This window comes from Schistocerca cancellata, chromosome 5 (assembly GCF_023864275.1).
Source record: "Schistocerca cancellata isolate TAMUIC-IGC-003103 chromosome 5, iqSchCanc2.1, whole genome shotgun sequence".
Taxonomy (NCBI): Eukaryota; Metazoa; Arthropoda; class Insecta; order Orthoptera; family Acrididae; genus Schistocerca; species Schistocerca cancellata.
The window spans coordinates 34,554,119-34,573,983 of NC_064630.1; the positions used below are offsets into that span (position 1 = coordinate 34,554,119).

Consider the following 19,865-nt stretch of genomic DNA (forward strand, 5'->3'; position numbering starts at 1 on the left):
TGAAGTCCAGAAACAGCATCAGTATGAGTGCTGATGTCTATTGCAGAATACATTTTGTTTCATAGATATTTCTATTCTCTATTCCTTCCTCCTCCAGGCTGCCTGCTGTTTTCTCCCACCACTCTCCCCTCCTTGTGGGCATTCATTCCTGTCATTTTTGATATCTATTCTATGAATCTCTGAATATGGCTACTGAAATGAAAACACTATTCCTCCCCCTCCACACAAGAAAAGGGGGGGGGGGGGGATTCAAGTGTTTTGTTGGCAACCAACGCTTCTTGTATTCTGGTTAAAAGTACATTGTAACCCCAGAATGAATATCTTAATTATGCCAACTTGTCTCTGCCCATGAACTATTCTGGTAAAACACTGCTGCCTCATTTATGCACAGTAACTTGGCCAATGCCTGGAGTTGATTGTGAAACCTTGCAATGGTTGTATTTGTAACAATATGTAAATGCAGCATCTTTCCTTGACAGTTGCTAAGATATTGTCTGATGACTGGCTTTTACAAGCTACCTTGAGTGCAGCTGGAGATAAGCACATCCTCAAATGTATGACCCAAGAAAGGGGGCATATAACAGGTGATATACTTTATGCAGGCTATTTACAAGTTTTTGAGATTAGAGTGGGACTAATATTTCCTTGAGTCCCTACAGGAGCAGTATACAGGCTGGGATTGTATGTTTCTTATTGCTGGTTCTTGAAATTTTGTAATTAGGCTTTCATGTGTATCCTTATTTTCAACACTGAGATAATGTGTGGAAAAATGAATGCACACACTTTACATACTGTGCTGTACATATGAGTATATGGTCAATATTCCTTAGTCCTATTTGGTACTGATCGCACACTTGAGCAAAAGTATAGGATGGGTCACTGAAGTGTTTTATAGGCAATCTTTTTGATTCCTTGCATTTTCTTAGTATCTTGCCACTAAAGCCACCCAGTTGCTTTACATACGATTGAGTATACAATAATTATGTTTTATGTCCCTGCAAATTGTTACATTTACGCATTTTTATAAGTTGTGATTCCAGTTGCGACATATTGATATTTTAGTCATAAGCTACTAAGATTTTGCCTTTGTGACTGGTACAATTTTACCTTTTTGACATTTAAAGCAAGCTACTGATATTTGCACATTGAAATCTTCTCACAAAATGCGTGGGTAGGAATAGCTTTTATTTAATGGTACTTCATTGTAGATAACAGCATCTGTAAAACCATAAGACCCATATTAACATTGTCTGCTGGGTCAAATGTACTACGTGAACAGCAAGGGCACAACTGTAAGCTGGTGGATGATTGAACTGACACTAAAATTTAGGTAATGTGGGAACAGTTACATTTTTATTTTATTAAACGTGCAAATGACCGTATCATAAATTTTATTTTAAATTTGGTTTAAGAACATTACAGTTCAGCTTTTTGTATTTGTGAACAGGTAGAGTGCTAATGGTTGACTATGCTATACACTGACGGGAACATACATTTTTTGAAATGGATGTTAAAGAAACTGAGGTATTGGCTATGTACAAATCACAAACTTTTGCAATATTCAAACAACAAAAGTTTATATGAACAGGCACACTTGACAACGAGCAAAACAGAAAATTTTCCACGAAGAAACAATTTTTTTTTTTTAAATACATTTGTAGTAGTTTATATCATTCATCATTGATTATATCTTTAGACAGTATATGGCATGATGGAATTCATTGTAATTTAGATTTAAACATGCTTTGAGTTGTCAAAATTATTGTACAGTTATTAATAACTTATCAACATATAAATAGTTCATATTCACAGAAAGACAGCTGCACTTTGTACTTATGCACACATTTATTGTCCTGTGCTACCTCTTCCAGAAAGCGGCTGCTTTCTGGAAGTTGGTGCTGTGTTCTCTTGAGGCAGTAATAGCAGATCCAGAGTGAGTTTTTGCCATTTCACCTGCGACAGGAGAACGGTTCCCGGCACTGGCCATCTGCTGGAATGCTGTCACCTTGCTCTTAACGGTGCCACTGCAGGAGTTCCTGCTGCTGCTGCTTACCACCTCAAGGTGCACTCCAGAATCTGCAGAATTCTGGTGCTTCAGGCTGGCTGTCTTCTTGTTACAGCTGGAGGGCATGGAGGCTGTGGAAGAATAATTAAAATCATTAATGTCACAATCATCATCCTTGTTATCTCCCAGAGCAAATTTTAAGTTCTTAACAGGTGTTACACTATTTGTCAGGGTCAGTGCAATTTCGGTATTATTTTCAGATTCCTCTGTTCCGTCCACGCCAATATTGTCTATTTTCTCAGAGAGAACTTCCAGACATTCAACGTTTTTGGTCACAAAACTATCTGTTGAGTGGTCTCCTGCAGTTTTGCTGCTTCTAGCTGCACAAGTACTCTCATTGTCAGTTTCACTACCTGTGTTACCTTCCTCTTCTTCCTCGTGTTCTTCAGTGACCGCTAGACAACGAGACCCTGCTGCATAGGGTACACTGACAGAGCAGTCACTTATACCACTGTCACTGCGCTCACTGAAGGCTCGAGGCCGCCGATTGTTGGATCCTGCGGCAGCAACTACTGCTACCTCGTCTGGTCCTGAAAGGCTGGGTCGAGGTGAGCTTCCACCTCCACTAGCTGTCGAATTGCGTCTCGTTGCAGCTGACAAGGTAGCCATTCGACCCAGAGCACGAATTGCATTGCCTGTTTTCTATATAGGTGTAAGTGAAAACACACAGCATGCATTAGTAATAAAAACACACACATGCACAAACAAAACATTAGCAAATTTGTCTTTAAAATATTTGTCATTATTTGTCACTGTGTGTCTCAACTGACCCCTGTAGCTACACGGGACATTATTCTCTCCTTTTCTCTCACTGTCTTATTCCCTTGCCATCAAATTTCATTTCTGTCTTCTTCAAGAAAAGAGTGCTCATGGAAAGAATTCTCTCTATCTGGCCAAAAGTATTTATTTCAGTTTTGATGTGATGGCTAACAATTGTTGGAAATGTATGATGTGGGAGGACTTACTGGGATTAGTGCAGCAAAGAGTTCTTGCTTCATTTTTAGCCAATTATGGAATAGAGGACAAAGGGTATAAGTATTAGAATTAGCGGTAGATATCCACTAGAATCACACAACTATTCATTTCCTGACATTGAAGAAAAAACTCATCTTGCAGTATGAGAAGGTTTCTGTTCCTTTATGAAGCAAGACATGAATTCTTCACTGACACTGAGTGAGAGTAATGCGTTTGATAAAAAAGAACATTTAACAAATCTTGTTCTCAAGCTCACAAAACTGTAGCATGTCACTGATGTTAGTATTTTATGTGTTCCTAATGCCTTTGTGCATGAACAACAGAAAAGGATATTACAGATATACAGCATAAATTTTATAGGTCTAATTATTTGTATGAATGTCCAGGTGTGTCATGATGTGGTTATAAGTTCAGGAAATGTTTCTCAACTAATTCTCCTGTCCCAAATTTTAAAAAAGCAGTTAAGATGCATGCTTGGAAACTACAAAGTTACTGTAATTTTATTTAAGAGTTTATGTACTATTTATCATTAATGCAAGGCTCAAAAATTCATTAGTTACCTACACTGTAAAAGTCTTGCATTGTTAAAATAATCAAACAGTTTTGCTCAAGACAAATGTCATTTTATAACACCTCTGCTTAGATTTTATACTGATTGCTAAAATGTATTAACACACTGTAAACAGTGCAGTGACAGTAAGGTGATCCATCTCAAGTTCAGCGTTTATTAGATACTGCTGATAAGTACACTTCCTTTTTTTGACATCCCATTTTGCTTTGAGGCAGATCTGGGCAATGAATGGCTACACTAATGTTTCAATAAATTATACTGAATTATTCATTTCAAAAGGAGCAACAATTCATCAGTGTAACAAATCTGACGTCCTAAATCTATTTCGTGTTTGTGAAGCAAAACAGAAGTAATATGTGGGGGAGGGGGACAAAGCAGTAGTATTACACACATTGTGTATCATATCCATCACACAAACACGTCACTGCACAAACTAAGAGTGTCTATTGGAAAATGCATTGTTAAATCTTTCACACATGTTCAGGTCACAGAAAAGGACTCTAAAATAGCTACTGACCTGCCACTTGCGCCGTATAATGAATTTCTTAAGTTTGTCAGTACACAGCCTGACACAGCTGATTGCATCTGTCATCTGTGTTAACCAGCGATGTTGCAGACACTGTTCAGCAGTCAACCTTTTCCTGTCGACAGATAGGAGAAAAACCACATTTAAAATGAAGGATTATGAATGACAAAACCAAATATTAGTATATTTCTCTCATATTTTCAGTTTTTTAAGTGTTATCTGCAGATAGACTAGTGAGTAGGGAGACGAGAGGTGTAGAGCTAAGCGTATTGCACGTGGCGTCATTAGTTACAAAATAGCATATTTAAAGTTTTGTGCAGATTAATTGGTTGAGAGACATCAAAGATTAATTTAGCCAGTGCTGAGGATCTTACTACCAAGAAGGGGGACAAGTAATTTATTACAATATAAAACTATTAATGAAATCAAACAGTGGAAAACCCAGGATGGAAAATGACAATGTTATGGAAAAGAAGAGTTTCCTACATCCATTGTTTACAACATTAGTAGATCAGTACATGCCATGCCTCACTGCAACTCTTCCTTTTTTGTGTTTATATGTTTCTTGATAATTTGTTTAACATTCAATATACACACATACTATTTTTGTTTTGCTCTCCTCTTGCTTGCTTTCTTGAGATTTGGCATTAATATTTGTTAAGTCAGTTTTTTCTTCCTATGGACAGTACCAGTAAAGTTTTGCTCCTTGACTACTTGAAACACATTTTGGATTTTTATCTATTCAGCTCACACCTACAGTGCAGCTAAGCACCTCTAGCCTGCAATCCATGTACACAGTAATACGGCATACTCCAAATGAATACTAGAAAGTAGTTTTCCGTTTACACTCAAAAGTTTATAATGTTTCTGTTTTCTGTAAAAGTAAATTTTAGTACTGTTATTATTTGTCTTGTTTCCATGCAATACCATTATATCCCACAATTGCAGTACAAAATGCCAAAACTGATTAAGTTTTATTTAATTTCCACCAATTCTTGTTAGGAATTAACTTAATTTACTGATTCAAGATTTCTGTTGCAATAATTTAAGCTTTTCTAAAAAGTTATCTAATTCCTTAATTGCATCCATTTGGCAATCATTTGCTGTTATTCTGAATATTTTTGCTGTGAAGGTACCCACTGCTCTCAGCCAAAATACCAAACAAATATAGTGTTGGAGCAACCTTGTTCTGCACCTTTTTTTATAGTAGCTTTTTTTACTTTGTACCACCATACTTCTATTTTTGTGTATGTACAATATCATTGTTCTGTTTTTCAAACAGCATACATGACTTTCAAGATCATTTAACAGTTTATTCCAGGCAACATTACCAAATGTCTTTTCTAAGTCAATAAATGCCATATTTATATCCCCTTGTTTAGGCTTAAATAGTTCTCTAGGACATCCTGAGTGAGAAAGTTCACATCCCATTGCCATCATTATACAATGATCACTTCAAAGTATGTAAAAGTCACTAGTATATGGTATGTGCATGCATACTTAGTCTTTTTACAGAACTTTAACCATAAGTCACTGTAATGGTGGCTTGAAAATTTTAAGAAAATATGTGGGAGGCTGTGATTAAAACCATTGTGATGATGGAAGTCTATAATTTGCCTACAACTTTCCAAACTTAACTGCTGTTCGGCCAGAAATAAAAATTCTTAGTACTTGAGTCAGTGGTCATGCTATTCTTTTTGTGTAATGTAACTGGATAAATAAAAACTCCACACAGCAGCAGCAGCAGCGAGAAGGAAAAAACTACAAAGGTTAAGGAAATTTGCAAACTTTCAGTGTCAGTGACTGCTCCTTTTGGCAGAAAGGTTTAAGGTGGAGGAAGAGGACTGATGAAGTTTAGGAAATGGGGATAGTTATGGAAATGTCACCCTGAACCCTGGGTCAGTGGAGACTTACTGGACAGGATGAGATGGAAAGACTGATTATTGTGGACTACACTAGTCGAGATTTGAGAACCTGAGAGATTCAAGATGGAAAATAGGATAATAAGGAAGACAGAGATTACCGATAAAACTGCTGTGTCATCTGAACAAGACACAGCCAGGGCAAAAGAAGCACAGGTGCAAAGATGCGAGCTGATGCCAGTGCTACAGAGACTCGCCACTTGTGAGTTCCACCAGTGCCACGGGTGGCACTGAAGGTGAGATATCTACTTTGCCTAGGCCAATTGCCAGCTGAGTACAATCTGCCAATGACTGGATGACAACAGACAGACGCCTCCTTGGAAGATAGAAAAGAGCAGCTCTAGCCCACTTGGATATAAATCATCCAGTGCTGAAAGACAGGGAATGACATCTAGTGAACTCTTAGATGTGGACAGACAGTTATTGTAAATTGCATTTGCTATTTACTGTGAAGTTTACCTACAATTATTTGCATTTAGCCATAGAGGTCCTTTTTGTGCTATATTACATGCACTGTTGCAGACTTCATTATTCCACTAGTTACAAAGATAAGTAAACCTTTTAACTCATTTGTGTGACTTCGTTACTAATTTGTTGGAGTGCTGTAGAACCTTCATTCTTCCAGCCTGTTACCTGTCCCTGGGGCACAGCTGTGTAATAGTGGCAGTGCACAGCACCAGAAGCCATTTCATAACTCACAAACTCTGCCTGCCATAACAACAATGGCAACTCGGCCTCCACAGCAGTAGCGACGAGGCCTTTATAAAACTGGCAACGAGGGTTTACAAAAAAAACATCGTGGAAGAGTCAATAGGAAGTGCATTGTATGTGGTACAGATGGGGCATGTGGGGAAAAATAGACAGGTCGAAGTAAAGTATAGAAAATGAAAAAGTAATGAAGTAAATAGTTACTGGGAAGAAATGCTGAAACTGAAGAAATTAACATAAATTAAGGCCAAGTGGGTAATGAGAACCAAGGACATATAATACCAATTCCATTTGCAGAGCTCTGAGAAGCTAGTGTCTGGGGGAAAATCTGGATGGCACATGTGGTGAAATAGGCACAGAGGTCACAACTGTTGTTGTAGAGTAAGCTCTTTAACAGGCTGTTTATTGCCAATATATGCCATCTGTATCCATTCATCCTGAGTAATGACTTGGTGGCAGATATACTAAAGTAAAAGTACAAAGTGTTTTACATAACAGCTGGTACACAACATGCGATTTCACAGGTGGCTCTCCCTTTGATAGTATATGTTCTGGTATGAGGGTTGATAGGGCAAGTCCTACAGAAGGAACAGTCGCAGGGGTAGGACCATAGGGTATAGAAATTAATGTAGGAGCAGCATAGGGTCTGACCACAAAATTGCAATGATTGGGGGAGGGAGGGGGGCCTGAAACTGTACAGTTCAGAAAGAGAGACCCTGTACATGGGTATAATAATAATAAAAAAAAAGAAAAAAGGCAGGTGGCATCAGTGGTGACAAGCAAAATGTGTGATGGGTGTGGAATGGACATAGATTTCAGAGAATCTAGGAAATGGTTGGTGTCTTTAATAATGGAAGGAAGTCTTCGTACCATAGGTTGCAGGTGTGTCAGTTAAGTGGTGTTCAGTGGTCAGTATATGCTTTGACACTAACAGCTGTAGGACAGGCAGGGTGTTGGGTTTGGGGATCTTAGGAAGAAGGTAAAAGGTGGAGGTGTGTATGGGACATCTTTCTTGCTCACCTTAATCAACTTTTCAGTATTATCCTGGGCTTCAATGTATTAATCACCTACTTTGAATAGCCTACGACTTTCTCGAATCATGCCCTGAAATGAGGTCCATTATGCTCAACATTTTGCCCATGACCGCGTTAATAGCTTTTTGTCCTCCTCCTCCTCCTCCTCCCCCCCCCCCCCCCCCCCCACGCCCACACCCACACCCGCACCCACGCAGTCTCCTGGTCAGACCCTAAGCTGCTCCTGCATTCATTTCCATACCCCTACAGCTCCTTCCCCACTATAAGACTTGTCCTATGCACTTTCCTACCTCCACCTATACCAGTTCTGTAAATGGTGAAACACATACTACCAAAGGGAGAGCCACGTGTGAATCTTTTACTTTAGTATGACTACCACCTTAGGATGAATGACTATAGACAGATGATTTACACTTGCAATACAAAATAACCTGTTGCATAGCTTACTCTACAACACCACAGTCATGACCTCGGTACCTGTTCCACCACATGGGCCATCTGGATTCTCCTCCCAGACATTAGTTTCTCAGAACTCTGCAAATGGGAATTGGTATTACAACATGTCCTTTGTTCTCACCACTCACCTGGTCTTAATAGACAATTTCCCGATCTCAACATCACTACTCAGTAATTATTCATTTCTTTACACCCTTTTAGTTTTCTTAATCTTATTTTCTAACTTGCCTATTTTTCTCCACCTCCCTCATCATAGCTGTCCATTCTTATTAACTCTTGCATGATGTTTTGTCAGTAATCTGTCTTCCTTATTACTATGTCTTCCACCTTTAAGCTCTCAGGTTCTCATATCTTGTCCAGTGCAGTCTTCAACAATTGGGCTTCCCTTGTCATTCTGTCCAGTAAGTCTCTGTTGACCCAAAGTTTTGGGCGACTTTTCTGTAGATAACCCCATTTTCTAAACTTTGCCAGTCATTTTCCTTTATCCTTCTTCCTTCCCCTTCAACCTTTCTTCCAAAAGGAGGAGCCACTGGCTCTGAAAGCTTGCAAATTTTCTTAATCTCTATGTGCTTTCCTCTGCTGCCACTTGGTGGGTAGATTTTTTATCTATGCTGTTGTTGTATTTTCAAAACTTTATTATTTTCATTCAAAAAAGGATTATTTTGATTGATATGTTTTGTATGATGCTATAGAAGCTGGAACCTAATATTACTAGCTGCATGTGCGGCCATTGCCATAGTTTTAATTATAACTAAGCAAGAAAATTTGACAGACTGCATCCCTTGAAGCCTCAGTCTGCAACAGTGCATAATCATTTTTCATCATGAACAGTGATAACATCTGGAATTTGACTTTGGATCAGTGAGTAATATCTACAGTGAGTAATAGAACATGTAGCTACTTTTCAACATTAAGTGTCACATTAAGAAAGCAGCAAAGTTTTAAGTCCTGCCTTTTTGTAAGATTTTTCTCGCCATTACATTTCCACAAGGGAATGCCTTGTCAAATGATGCTCAGAAACCCTATTTGACATTTATAACTCAATAAAACTGCCACCTCAGCCAACCAACGTGTCAGATATATCAGCAACTGTGCAAGTATCATTTATAGTGTATCATCAAATCACCTGTCTACTTTAATGTCAAAGCCTCACATGGTTTTCAGTAAGAATGAATTATGGAGTGACTGTGGTAATCTAAATATTTAATTCAGTCCAGTAATTTCCACTGAACATAAATGAACCATAGTTTAAAAAACTAATTTGATGGCAATGGTTTATCATATTTAACCAAAATTAACAATTAGAAGAGCAAAGTTTAACGATTTGTGTGTTGAAAGGTACTAGTAAGTTTTTGCTGCACTATTAACAAATGCTCAGTGGTTTTTGTGTTATTACTCACTCTTTTCTCTTTACTAGAAGTTCACTGATGAAATCTTTGGCATCCTGAGAAATTGCATCAAAAGCTTCATCATCGAAATCATAATCTGCTCTCGTTATATTGGCAAATGTCTCTATGTCATTGTCACCCATGAATGGTGACAAGCCGGACAGCCTGTGAACAAATCCATATGTTATGAACACAACATCATTTCTAAAGGTATTCCAACATCAATTAACACATGCACAATTTTTAACAGCAAATTAACCAAAACACTTGGTTCAATATAATTTCTCCTACAGCTTATGTAAATCATGTCAAACCTTAATACACATGAGTTACTATAACAAATTGAGACCACTGATTACTCACAGGACGTAGCAGATAACGCCAACAGACCACATATCTGATTCAAAACCAATGGGCTCATAATTTATAATTTCTGGTGGTATGAATTCAGGGGTGCCAAACAGAACTCTCTCTGGTTTCCCTGGTGTCAAGATTCTTGCAAGACCAAAATCGATCAGCTTGATCTGGTGAGATGTACGTGTACGGCACATGATGTTTTCTGGCTGCAAATTCCAATATTGTATTAAATTACTTAGATTATACTTACAACAAAAATTATAATCTAAGACAGTAGTATACTAATAAGATATGAGGTATGGTATTTATGCAGTGCTCCGAAATTTAACTTTTAGATATTTCCTTCATTTTAAATTTCCTTTCCTGTAGCTTAATCTGTCTTCTTACTTAAGAAATTAAAGTTGGAAAATTTAACAGGCCGTCATTTGAGGCTTTCGCTATTTGCAGTAGTTCATGAAATAATACTGAACATTGGGTAGTAAATTGTTTTTGTCAGTCCCTGGTATGTAAAAGTTTACCACCTACAGTGAGATATACATAGCTTTGTGTTATTCAGGGTGAACTATAAGAACATTTATCTAGAATGCAGATGAATCAAATGAATTTGCTTACCTTCAGATCAAGATGTGCAACAGAATTCTGGTGCATATACTGGACTCCCTCGCATATTTGACGCATAAAGAGCACACAGTCTCTTTCAGTTAATGTGAAGTCATCTGCGACTACTCTCTCAAACAGCTCACCTCCAGATATACTGAAAATTCAAGAGAATAAATTTAACATGAAATCTAACAGCAGAAATTCAGGATGGGGGGACAGGGGCTGAAGAATCTTGGGATGGAAAACATTGGTCTAAAGAAACTACTTTAAATTTTACTCACAATAACAGCACACAGTTCTGCCCATTCAAGACCACCAGAAGCAGAAGTCCTCATTTGCAAAGTGTTTCTCAATTTCTTATGTAAACTGTCAGTTTGCATCAAAACTTTTCTTCTTATACATGGACAGCAACTGAGAGTAATCTTTATTTAAATTACTTAGGCAGCTGTGCTTAGGGAGATAAACAGTCTCTGCATGGAAACTCCATTAGCAGTAGAGATTTGAATGGAGTAATGTGAAACAATGGGCAAGTATCCCCATACTACAACCCATCAAGTAAGATGTTACTTTGTGCAGAGTATATATACAGAAAGAGGAAGTTGGTTTAGTAGCATGGCAAAACAAAATAGTTTGCCAGGTGTAATGTTTAAAAGAAATTTGCTGCCACCTCATTACTTTTCAACTGAATGAAGATATTCCATGATCTTTATTCACTAAGAGAGTGTCACTTTTGTCCATTTTGTGTTTTACTATATTTGTAAATTCATCATAGCAAAAACTAGCTGCAAAAAATTGACAGTAAGAGTGCAGTCTGCAAGTCTTATGATGATTTCTGTAGTTTCACATTATGTAACAATGGTTTAAAATTAATTTTTATAAATATGATCCTATAGCACTCCAAATGTATTGTCTGCCTGCATACATATTCAATTAAGTCGCAGTATGGGTGAAGTGATGCAGTCATTGATGTTAAGTTTACAATACCTGTTACATCACTTAACTATGAAAAAGAGAAAAGAAAATAAGTTTGGTAGCCACTCACACAACTAAAACCCTTGCCAACAATATTACAAAAAGGATAGGTTATTAGTTATCACATGAATGTGATAAGTTGCAGACAGGCACAATGAAAAGACTGCTAAACATTCAATTTTTGGTAAAAAAGCCTTATTCATACAAGCACAGCTCACGCATATATGGGCACTGTTTCTGGCCACTATGGCCCAACTACAGACTGCAACTGCATCTGATTTGAACAGCAACCTGAAGTTGTTGATGGGGTAAGTAGGCAGCATGGGGCAGGGAGGGAGGGGGGGGGGAGTTACAAGTGTAGGGTGGCGGTGGGGGAAGGTGATGTGCTACCTGTGAGAGCATGCAGGTATGTGGTGGGGACAGGAGTGGAAAAGGGAGAGGGGAAAGGAGATAAACAGATGTGGAGGACACACTAGCGGGTGCATTGGCAGAATAGATGGCATGTGTAGTGCTGGAGTGGGAGCAGGAAAGAGAATAGGTAGTGGAGGACAGGGACTAGCCAAGGCTAATACCAGGGGGCTTACAGAAATGTAGGGTATGTAATAAGGAGAACACTTACATGCACAATTCAGAAAAGCTGGTGTTTGTAGAAAGGATCCGGATGGTGCAGGCTGTGAAGCAATCATTGAAGTGAAGAACATGTCAGTGAATGCTTCACAGCCTGCTCCCTCTAGACCCAACACCAGCTTTCGTAAACTGGGAAGATTGGAACTCTCTCTACAAAATATACTTTATTTCCATAACCTCCATGGCCTCAGCCTTCACTAGAGTGTCCTCCACCTAGGTATCTGCTTCCCTGCTCCCACTCCAGCACAACAAAGATCACCTGTTCTGCCAATACGCCCATTGCCTTTACCCCTTCTCCCCTCACCCCTCTCCCTTTTCTGTTCTTCATTCCTCCTTTCTCCCCCCCCCCCCCATTTCCCCTCCCCTGCATAGCCTCATCACTCTGTACCTCGCACCTAGCACATAAAAGCCTTACCCTGTCACCATCACATCTGTGTATGCTGCCGCAGGCAGCACAACACCTTCCCCGATCCTTACACTGGTACCCCTCCCCTGCTCTCCCCATGCCCCCCCCCCCACCCACCATCACCCACTGCAGATTGCTGCTCACATTAAATGCAGTCACACTCTGTCTGCAGGGTCTGCGTGTGCGTGCACCCCATTTCCACCTCCTTTTCATAATAATGTTATTCCACTGTAGACTTCCCATTGTTTAAATTCTTTGGCACATACATTTAAGATATCATGGCATGAATCTCAAGTAATATACTCTCTTCATATGGTGGAATGTGTGCACGTGTATGACAAAGTCCATGCAAGGAAACCTTTATGCATTTCTTAATAATCACTCTTAACAACAAAGCTCAGAAATATCGTTAATCATGCTATTGCATGTTAACTTCAATTACTAGCTCACTAATGATACACTGTATGGCATCAGCATACATCGAGGGGATTATTTCACACATGGTAGTTTCAAATAGGCTAAAGGATAGAACATATGAAGATGGCAGACGGTGAGGAACTCTCTAAATGTAGGTTGCAAAAACAAATTTGAAGGTAGTTTAAGGGATGGTGCCTGACATACAATGGACTGGGGGTCTCATGTTTGCTAATAGTGGTGCACAAACAGTGTCTTTAATTTTCTTGTCAGATATTAGACTACTCCTTAAAAGAACACGTTTGACACAGAGTGCAGTAGAACGTCTATGGGTGTCATGTGAGCAACACTGATGCAAGTCGAGACAGTGAAGTGTTGTAATGTGCCAGCCAGGTGTCTGGAACTGAGGCTGGAAGGTGGCTCTGCATGGAGACAACAATGGCGAAAGGAGCTAATGTGTTTGGATTTGTGAGATTCGTTGGCGTGTCAACAGCAACTGTCGTATACCACCTGCAGCCACATAATATTGCTTAATAATACTGGTTGTAAAAACATCCTAACTGACAGACTGGAGACTAGTGTCATGACTTGGCAATGACAATCTGTTTCAAACGCGACAGGAATTGCTGATGTCACCAAATGCTGGTCCATGTTGGCCAATTTCTGTGTGACATTGCGAAGGAAACTGCAGTCAGTGAGCATCTGGAGTTGGGTACCTCACAGAAGACTATTGTGTGCAGCAGCACAAAGCTGCATGTCTTCAATGGGCCAAATAAACTGGATAGCAGCTGACTAAAACACACAATGTCACGGAGTCAATTTTTTTTCTTAGTGACTTCATGTTGCTCTTTTGCATATTCATGAGTAGTACGCTGCCAACACTGCTATGTTCCAAGATGATGACCGCCATATTCACAAAACTGTACACACTCCTGGTTTTGTAAATGTTCAGGCACACTTTTTTTCTCGAATGGTGCACTAAATCACCCAATCCTGAACCAACAGAATGTTTGAAGTACTATTTGGGACAGTGGGTGAAACCTAACAATGAACATCCACGCCACTTAGCTCAATTGGATCAATCTGTGAAGGTGGTGACTGCAGCTGGATACGTAATACCTGACGGAACCTTTGGGTCCACTGAATTGAGGCCATTTCCAGAGCTAGGTGCCGTTATATGGCATCATAGGCATCCAGAAGGGTGAGGGGGAGGTCAAGAGTGGGCACTTATCACACTGCCTAGCCCAGCCCAGCCCTTCAGAACTGGAACACAGTGTTTTTATTCATTACAGAATTTTTCCAGAATGAAATTTTCACTCTGCAGCGGAGTGTGCGCTGATTTTGAAACTTCCTGGCAGATTAAAACTGTGTGCCGGACCGAGCCTCGAACTCGAGACCTTTGCCTTTCGCGGGCAAGTGCTCTACCAACTGAGCTACCCAAGCACGACTCACGCCCCGTCCTCACAGCTTTACTTCTGCCAGTACCTCGTCTCCTACCTTCCAAAACTTCACAGAAGTTCTCCTGCAAAACATGCAGTTTCGCAGTTGGTAGAGCAACTGCCCGCGAAAGACAAAGGTCTCGAGTTCGAGTCTCGGTCCGGCTTACAGTTTTAATCTGCCAGGAAGTTTCAAAATCAGCTCACACTCCGCCGCAGAGTGAAAATTTCGTTCTGAAACATCCCCCAGGCTGTGGCTAAGCCATGTCTCCACAGTATCCTTTCTTCCAGTAGTGCTAGTCCTGCAAGTTACGCATGAGAACTTCTGTGAAGTTTGGAAGGTAGGAGACGAGGTACTGGCGGGTGTAAAATTGTGAGGACGGATCGTGAGCCGTGCTTGGTTAGCTCAGTTGATAGAGTACCTGCCTGCGAAAGGAAAGGTCCGGATTTCGAGTCTCGGTCCGGCACACAGTTGTAATCTGCCAGGCAGTTGCATTGCACGATTCTTGTACATTTCTAGAATATATTTCCTGTGATTCCCGTAAACCTCTCATTTATACAGTTTTAGCTTTACGTGGATTATTTCACTAACAGAATACTGTTGGCAATTGCTGCATCAATTATATAAAAAACTGCAATTTTCGAGTTTGCCACCCTCCACCCACCCCGGCTATTTCAAATTTTTGCAGATGTCCATGCATGGTATTAGTATTGTCTCCCCTGAGTGTGGGGGGGGGGGGGGGGGGAGTGGAGAGACGGAGGGTGACAAAGTTACTTAAAATTCGTCTTGATTGCAAATTTTTTTTTGTTCATGTGACCGGTTTCGGTTCATTCAGAACCATCTTCAGATCTGATATTTCAGTTACAGGAGATGGTTCTGAATGAACCGAAACCGGTCATATGAATTAAAAAAAATTGCAATCAAGACGGATTTTAAGTAACTTCATAAAATCACTGATTGCTGTTATCCCATAAGACATTATGTCTGTTTTTGCAAAGGGTGACAAAGTGTTTGTCCTGTATGCTTATAAGCAGATGAGCGGGCTACTCACTACTCGGTGACGACGACCACCTCGCGCGGCGCCTCGAAGACGGCGGCGAGTCGCAGCAGCTTGGGGTGCCTGAGGCGGCGCATGATGTCGACCTCGGCGCGCGCCTTGTCGCGGTCGGCCGCCTTCACGCAGCGCAGGAACTTGCCGGCGAAGAGGCGCTGCGAGCGCCGATGGCGCACCAGGTGCACCACGCCGTACCGGCCCTTGCCCAGCTCCTGCAGCACCTCGTAGCCGGACGCGAAGTCGCCGCCTGCAGACACTTCCTCAGAGTCCCAGTCCTCTTCCTCCGGGACGTCTTCTTCCTCCAGCTTAACCTCGTCTGTAAACAACAACCAATTTGTAACATCACATGCTCGTCCTTTCCGCTGTTGTGGACAGTAGATCGAGCTTCCAGTATCCAGGAGATGGGGAAAATTTGTGCGATCTGAAGATGACGACACTTCTAAATTAATTGCGGTCAAGACGTATAGGACTGGTTTAAGAGTACTTTCCCAGAATGGCGGGTGCTTTCGGTAACCCGTCGGGAAGGAACTTTCTCAAAGTCCTGTTAGTATGCAGCAGTCTGCAGAATAGTGCCATCAGTGGGTGCAAGAAATGCTCTTTGGAAATGCTTGACTTCTGCTTCTGAAACTGACTGAGAAAACAAATGTGAATTAGATAATTTCATGGAACAATTTGGAGTTCGTAAGATGTAGGAATCGGCCTCGGCTCTTAGGTGAAGAAGTCCTTTCCGGAGTTAGTGATCATTCCTCACCAGCAAAGTTACTATTCAAATATGGAAAGAATACAAGAATCTGAAGTGCATTCTTGGATGCAGATGTGAAAAACTGAACTTTTCTGCTTTTTCTAGACGAGTTGTGTTTTTACTAGTGTTCATGTGCTTGGCAGACAGAGCCCTTATACAAGATCACAGAACCAGTAGCCGACAGGGATGTGGTATTTGATGAATGAAGCAGAATCAACGAGGTTTAATTGAAGCTGGCGAATTACATTTGTATGTGGTGTTTTTCTCTGACTTTTTCCCTATGGACTCTGAACTTTTTTTTTGAAAGCAGATGCTCTCAGGAGCCAGCTGGAGGCGGTGTATGAACAGTTAGCGAAATATTTTTTCAACTTCAGTTGTGTTTTGAAATCTTTTTGGAGTTACGTAGCTACAAGCCTTCAATTATTGACTTTGGCTACTTAAAAGTTTAATCCTGTCTCGTGTATAAAAGAGCCTGTTGATCCTTATTCACACAGATTGGATAGTGTAGCAGTGCTAAGGATTAATCTGGGTCCATTAATAAAAACAGAGAATATCTGGAGCAATACATCACGTAATTTGTATTGGGCACTACGCACAAGTCATTGTATTCAGGCCACGGCCGCTATTGGATCTTCACTCAACGTCCGAGGGCAGATGAAACGAACTTTTATCTCTTGATTATGACGCATATACGTGAAACACTAAGAAAAATACGACATCGAAGTTTCGTATGGCTGTTGACCTACCTACTCTGTATGGAAATGTACCACAGCTGGCAAACAATAAGCAAGTAATGCGTATCCGGAGTACGATGATGTTTCTAAGAACTGTCACCCGATTTAAAATTTATATAATAAATGGAAATGAACTAAACATATTCACCGTGAATAAGTTATAACGAAACAAATCAAGGTGGAATGAACAAAGGCAAGTAATAAATCACAAATAGTTTCATTACAGCTTTAGCAATCATGATTTTTGTAATATATTTCCTGACTGCACCTGTGTGCCACTTCTGTTCCATATCTACATCATTGCTCCGCAATTCACAAAAAGTGCCTGGCATCGGATCACCTTCAAGATATTTCTCTGCTGTTTCACACTAACAGTGTGTGGCAAAAACAAACACTTAACTCTTTCCGTGGACGCTCCGATTTCTCTTATTTTACTATGCAGATCATGTCTCCCTGTGTAGATGCGCACCAACAAAATATTTTCACATTCAGGAGAAAGTTGGTAACTCATATTTCATTAGAAGAGCCTGCCGCAACGAAAAACGCCTTTATCTTAACGATTGCCACCCCAATTTGCGTATCACATCCGTGGCACAGTCTCTGCTCTTTGAACTTTTTCGTTGTCCTCCGTCAATCTTATCTGATGCAGAGCCCACACTGCACATCATTACTTCAGAAGAGGTCGGACAGGCGTATTAAAAGCAGTGTCTGTAGTAGGCATGTTGCATTTCCCGTGTGTTCTGCCAATAAACTTTGGTCTTTGGTTTGATTTACCCGAAACATTATCTATGCTATCGTTCCCGTAATTGTAATGCCTAGGTATTAAGTTGAATTGACAACCGAGAGATTTGTGTGATTCACTGTGTAGTCAAAATTTAATGTATTTCTTTTAGTACTCACGTGGATGACATCGCACTTTTATTTAGAGTGAATTGCCATTTTTTGCACTAATATATACAGTCAATCCTTTGCAGTTGGATTTGATCATCTGATGACTTCGAAGGATGGTAAATGACAGCATCATCTGCAAACAATCGAAGAGGGCTGCTCGGACTGTCGCAATGGTCAGAGTCAGGTTGCAGGTGGGGTAGAGTTTTGTTCAGCTTTAAGATCTACATCTACATCATACTCCGCAAGCCACCTAATGCTGTGAGGTGGAGGGTACTTTCTGTACCGTTATCTGATCCCTCCAACCCTGTTCCACCCATGAATAGAGCATGGGAAGAATGATTGTCGGTGAGCCTCTGTATTGGCTCTAATTTCTCGAATTTTCTCCTCAGCATCTCCGTTACGCTCTCTCGCCAGCTAAACGATCCCGTGACGAAACGCGCCGCTCTTCATTGGATCTTTTCTATCAGTCCTACCTCATAGGGATCCCACATAGATTAACAATACTCAAGAATCGGGCGAACGAGCATCTTATAAGCCACTTCTTTCGCGGATGAATTACATTTCCTTAAGATTCTTCCGATGAATCTTGGCCTGGTGTCTGCTTTTCCCATTATTTGTTTTAAATGGTCATTCCACTTAAGGTCGCTGTGGATTGTTAGTGCGAAAATTGAAAATTGATCCTAAATAACGAAAAGTTTGAGGTGGTCAACATGAGTGCTAAAACGGATCCGTTAAACTTCGGTTACACGGTAAATCAGTCAACTCTAAAGGCCGTAGATTCAACTAAATACCTAGGAATTACAGTTACGAATAACAAATTGGAAGTAACACGTAACAGATGTTGTGGGGAAGGCTAACCAAAGACTGCGTTTTATTGGCAGAATACTTAGGAAATTTAACAGATCTACTAAGGAGACTTCCTACACTATCTCGTCCATCCTCTATTAGAATACTGTTGCGCAGTGTGGGGTGCTTATCAGATAGGACTGACTGAGTACATCAAGGAAATTAAAAGAAGGGCAGCACGTTTTGCATTATCGTGAAATACGGGAGAGTGTGCCACTGAAGTGATACAGAATTTGGGGTGGATGTCATTAAAACAAAGGCGTTTTTTGTTGCGGCAGAAACTTCTCACGAAATTTCAATAACCAAATTTCTCCTCTGAATGCGAAAATATTTTGTTGACGCCAACCTACATAGGGACAAACGATCACCATGAAAAATAAGGAAAATCAGAGCTCGTACGGAAAGATATAGGTGTTCATTCTTTCCGCGCAGTATACGAGATTGGTATAATAGAGACTTGTGAAGGTGGTTCGATGAACGCTCTGGCAGGCACTTAAATGTGATTTGCAGAGTATCCATGTAGATGTAGATGCCTCACTTGCAAGAGTCCTCTACCGTCGCTGACTGGGCATGTACCTGCAGACGTCACTGCGAGGTGGAAGTTCGTGGCGAAGTGTCACGAATTTTGTGCCTTTCCTTTCCAGATTATCCTACTACACTAGCGTCCAGTTCACGACGCGTGTTGCGTACCTGGCGAATATGGTCGAAGTATCGAAGTACTGATTGCCTCAATGGTGCTGCCGCTATTCAACGTTGTGACCCTTTGGGTGTACTCGTTGCTGACCGACTGTAGTACGTGCTCGAGCTTGATGTCTGACTGCGAAGTAGTTGGAGATTTGTGAGCTTAATCTCACCTGGTGTGGCGACGCGAGCAGCTGCGAAGGGCGGCGTCTCGAGCCCCGGCTCGCTGGCGCCGTGGCGGTTGTGGGCGCGGACGCGGAACTGGTAGTCGTGGCCCTCGCTCAGGCCCGACACGTGGTGCGACAGCGACAGGCAGCTGCAACAGCCAGAGCCGCGGTCACCTCTCACCTCGCAGAGTTCCCGAGGGCGTTCCCTGTCTCACCACACCGTCCACTCCCAGGGAAGTTAAAGGTACGGTCGTATGGGAACATCCAGGGGCGAAAGGATAGCCCCGTGGCA

At 40.9% G+C, this 19,865-nt stretch overlaps 1 protein-coding gene across 1 annotated transcript in view; it reads right to left on the reverse strand.

The window, feature by feature from the left end:
• Positions 1-1,858: 1,858 nt before the first annotated feature.
• Positions 1,859-19,865, reverse strand: part of LOC126188350 (titin homolog) — a 1,721,077-nt gene continuing 1,703,070 nt past the window's right edge. Inside the window, exons 51-57 of the mRNA XM_049929949.1 lie at positions 19,580-19,722; positions 15,510-15,828; positions 10,615-10,756; positions 10,009-10,208; positions 9,658-9,810; positions 4,129-4,252; positions 1,859-2,707 (exon numbers count right to left, since the gene is read on the reverse strand). Coding sequence (XP_049785906.1) covers positions 1,859-2,707; positions 4,129-4,252; positions 9,658-9,810; positions 10,009-10,208; positions 10,615-10,756; positions 15,510-15,828; positions 19,580-19,722 — 1,930 coding nt within the window. The remainder of the gene's footprint in view (positions 2,708-4,128; positions 4,253-9,657; positions 9,811-10,008; positions 10,209-10,614; positions 10,757-15,509; positions 15,829-19,579; positions 19,723-19,865) is intronic.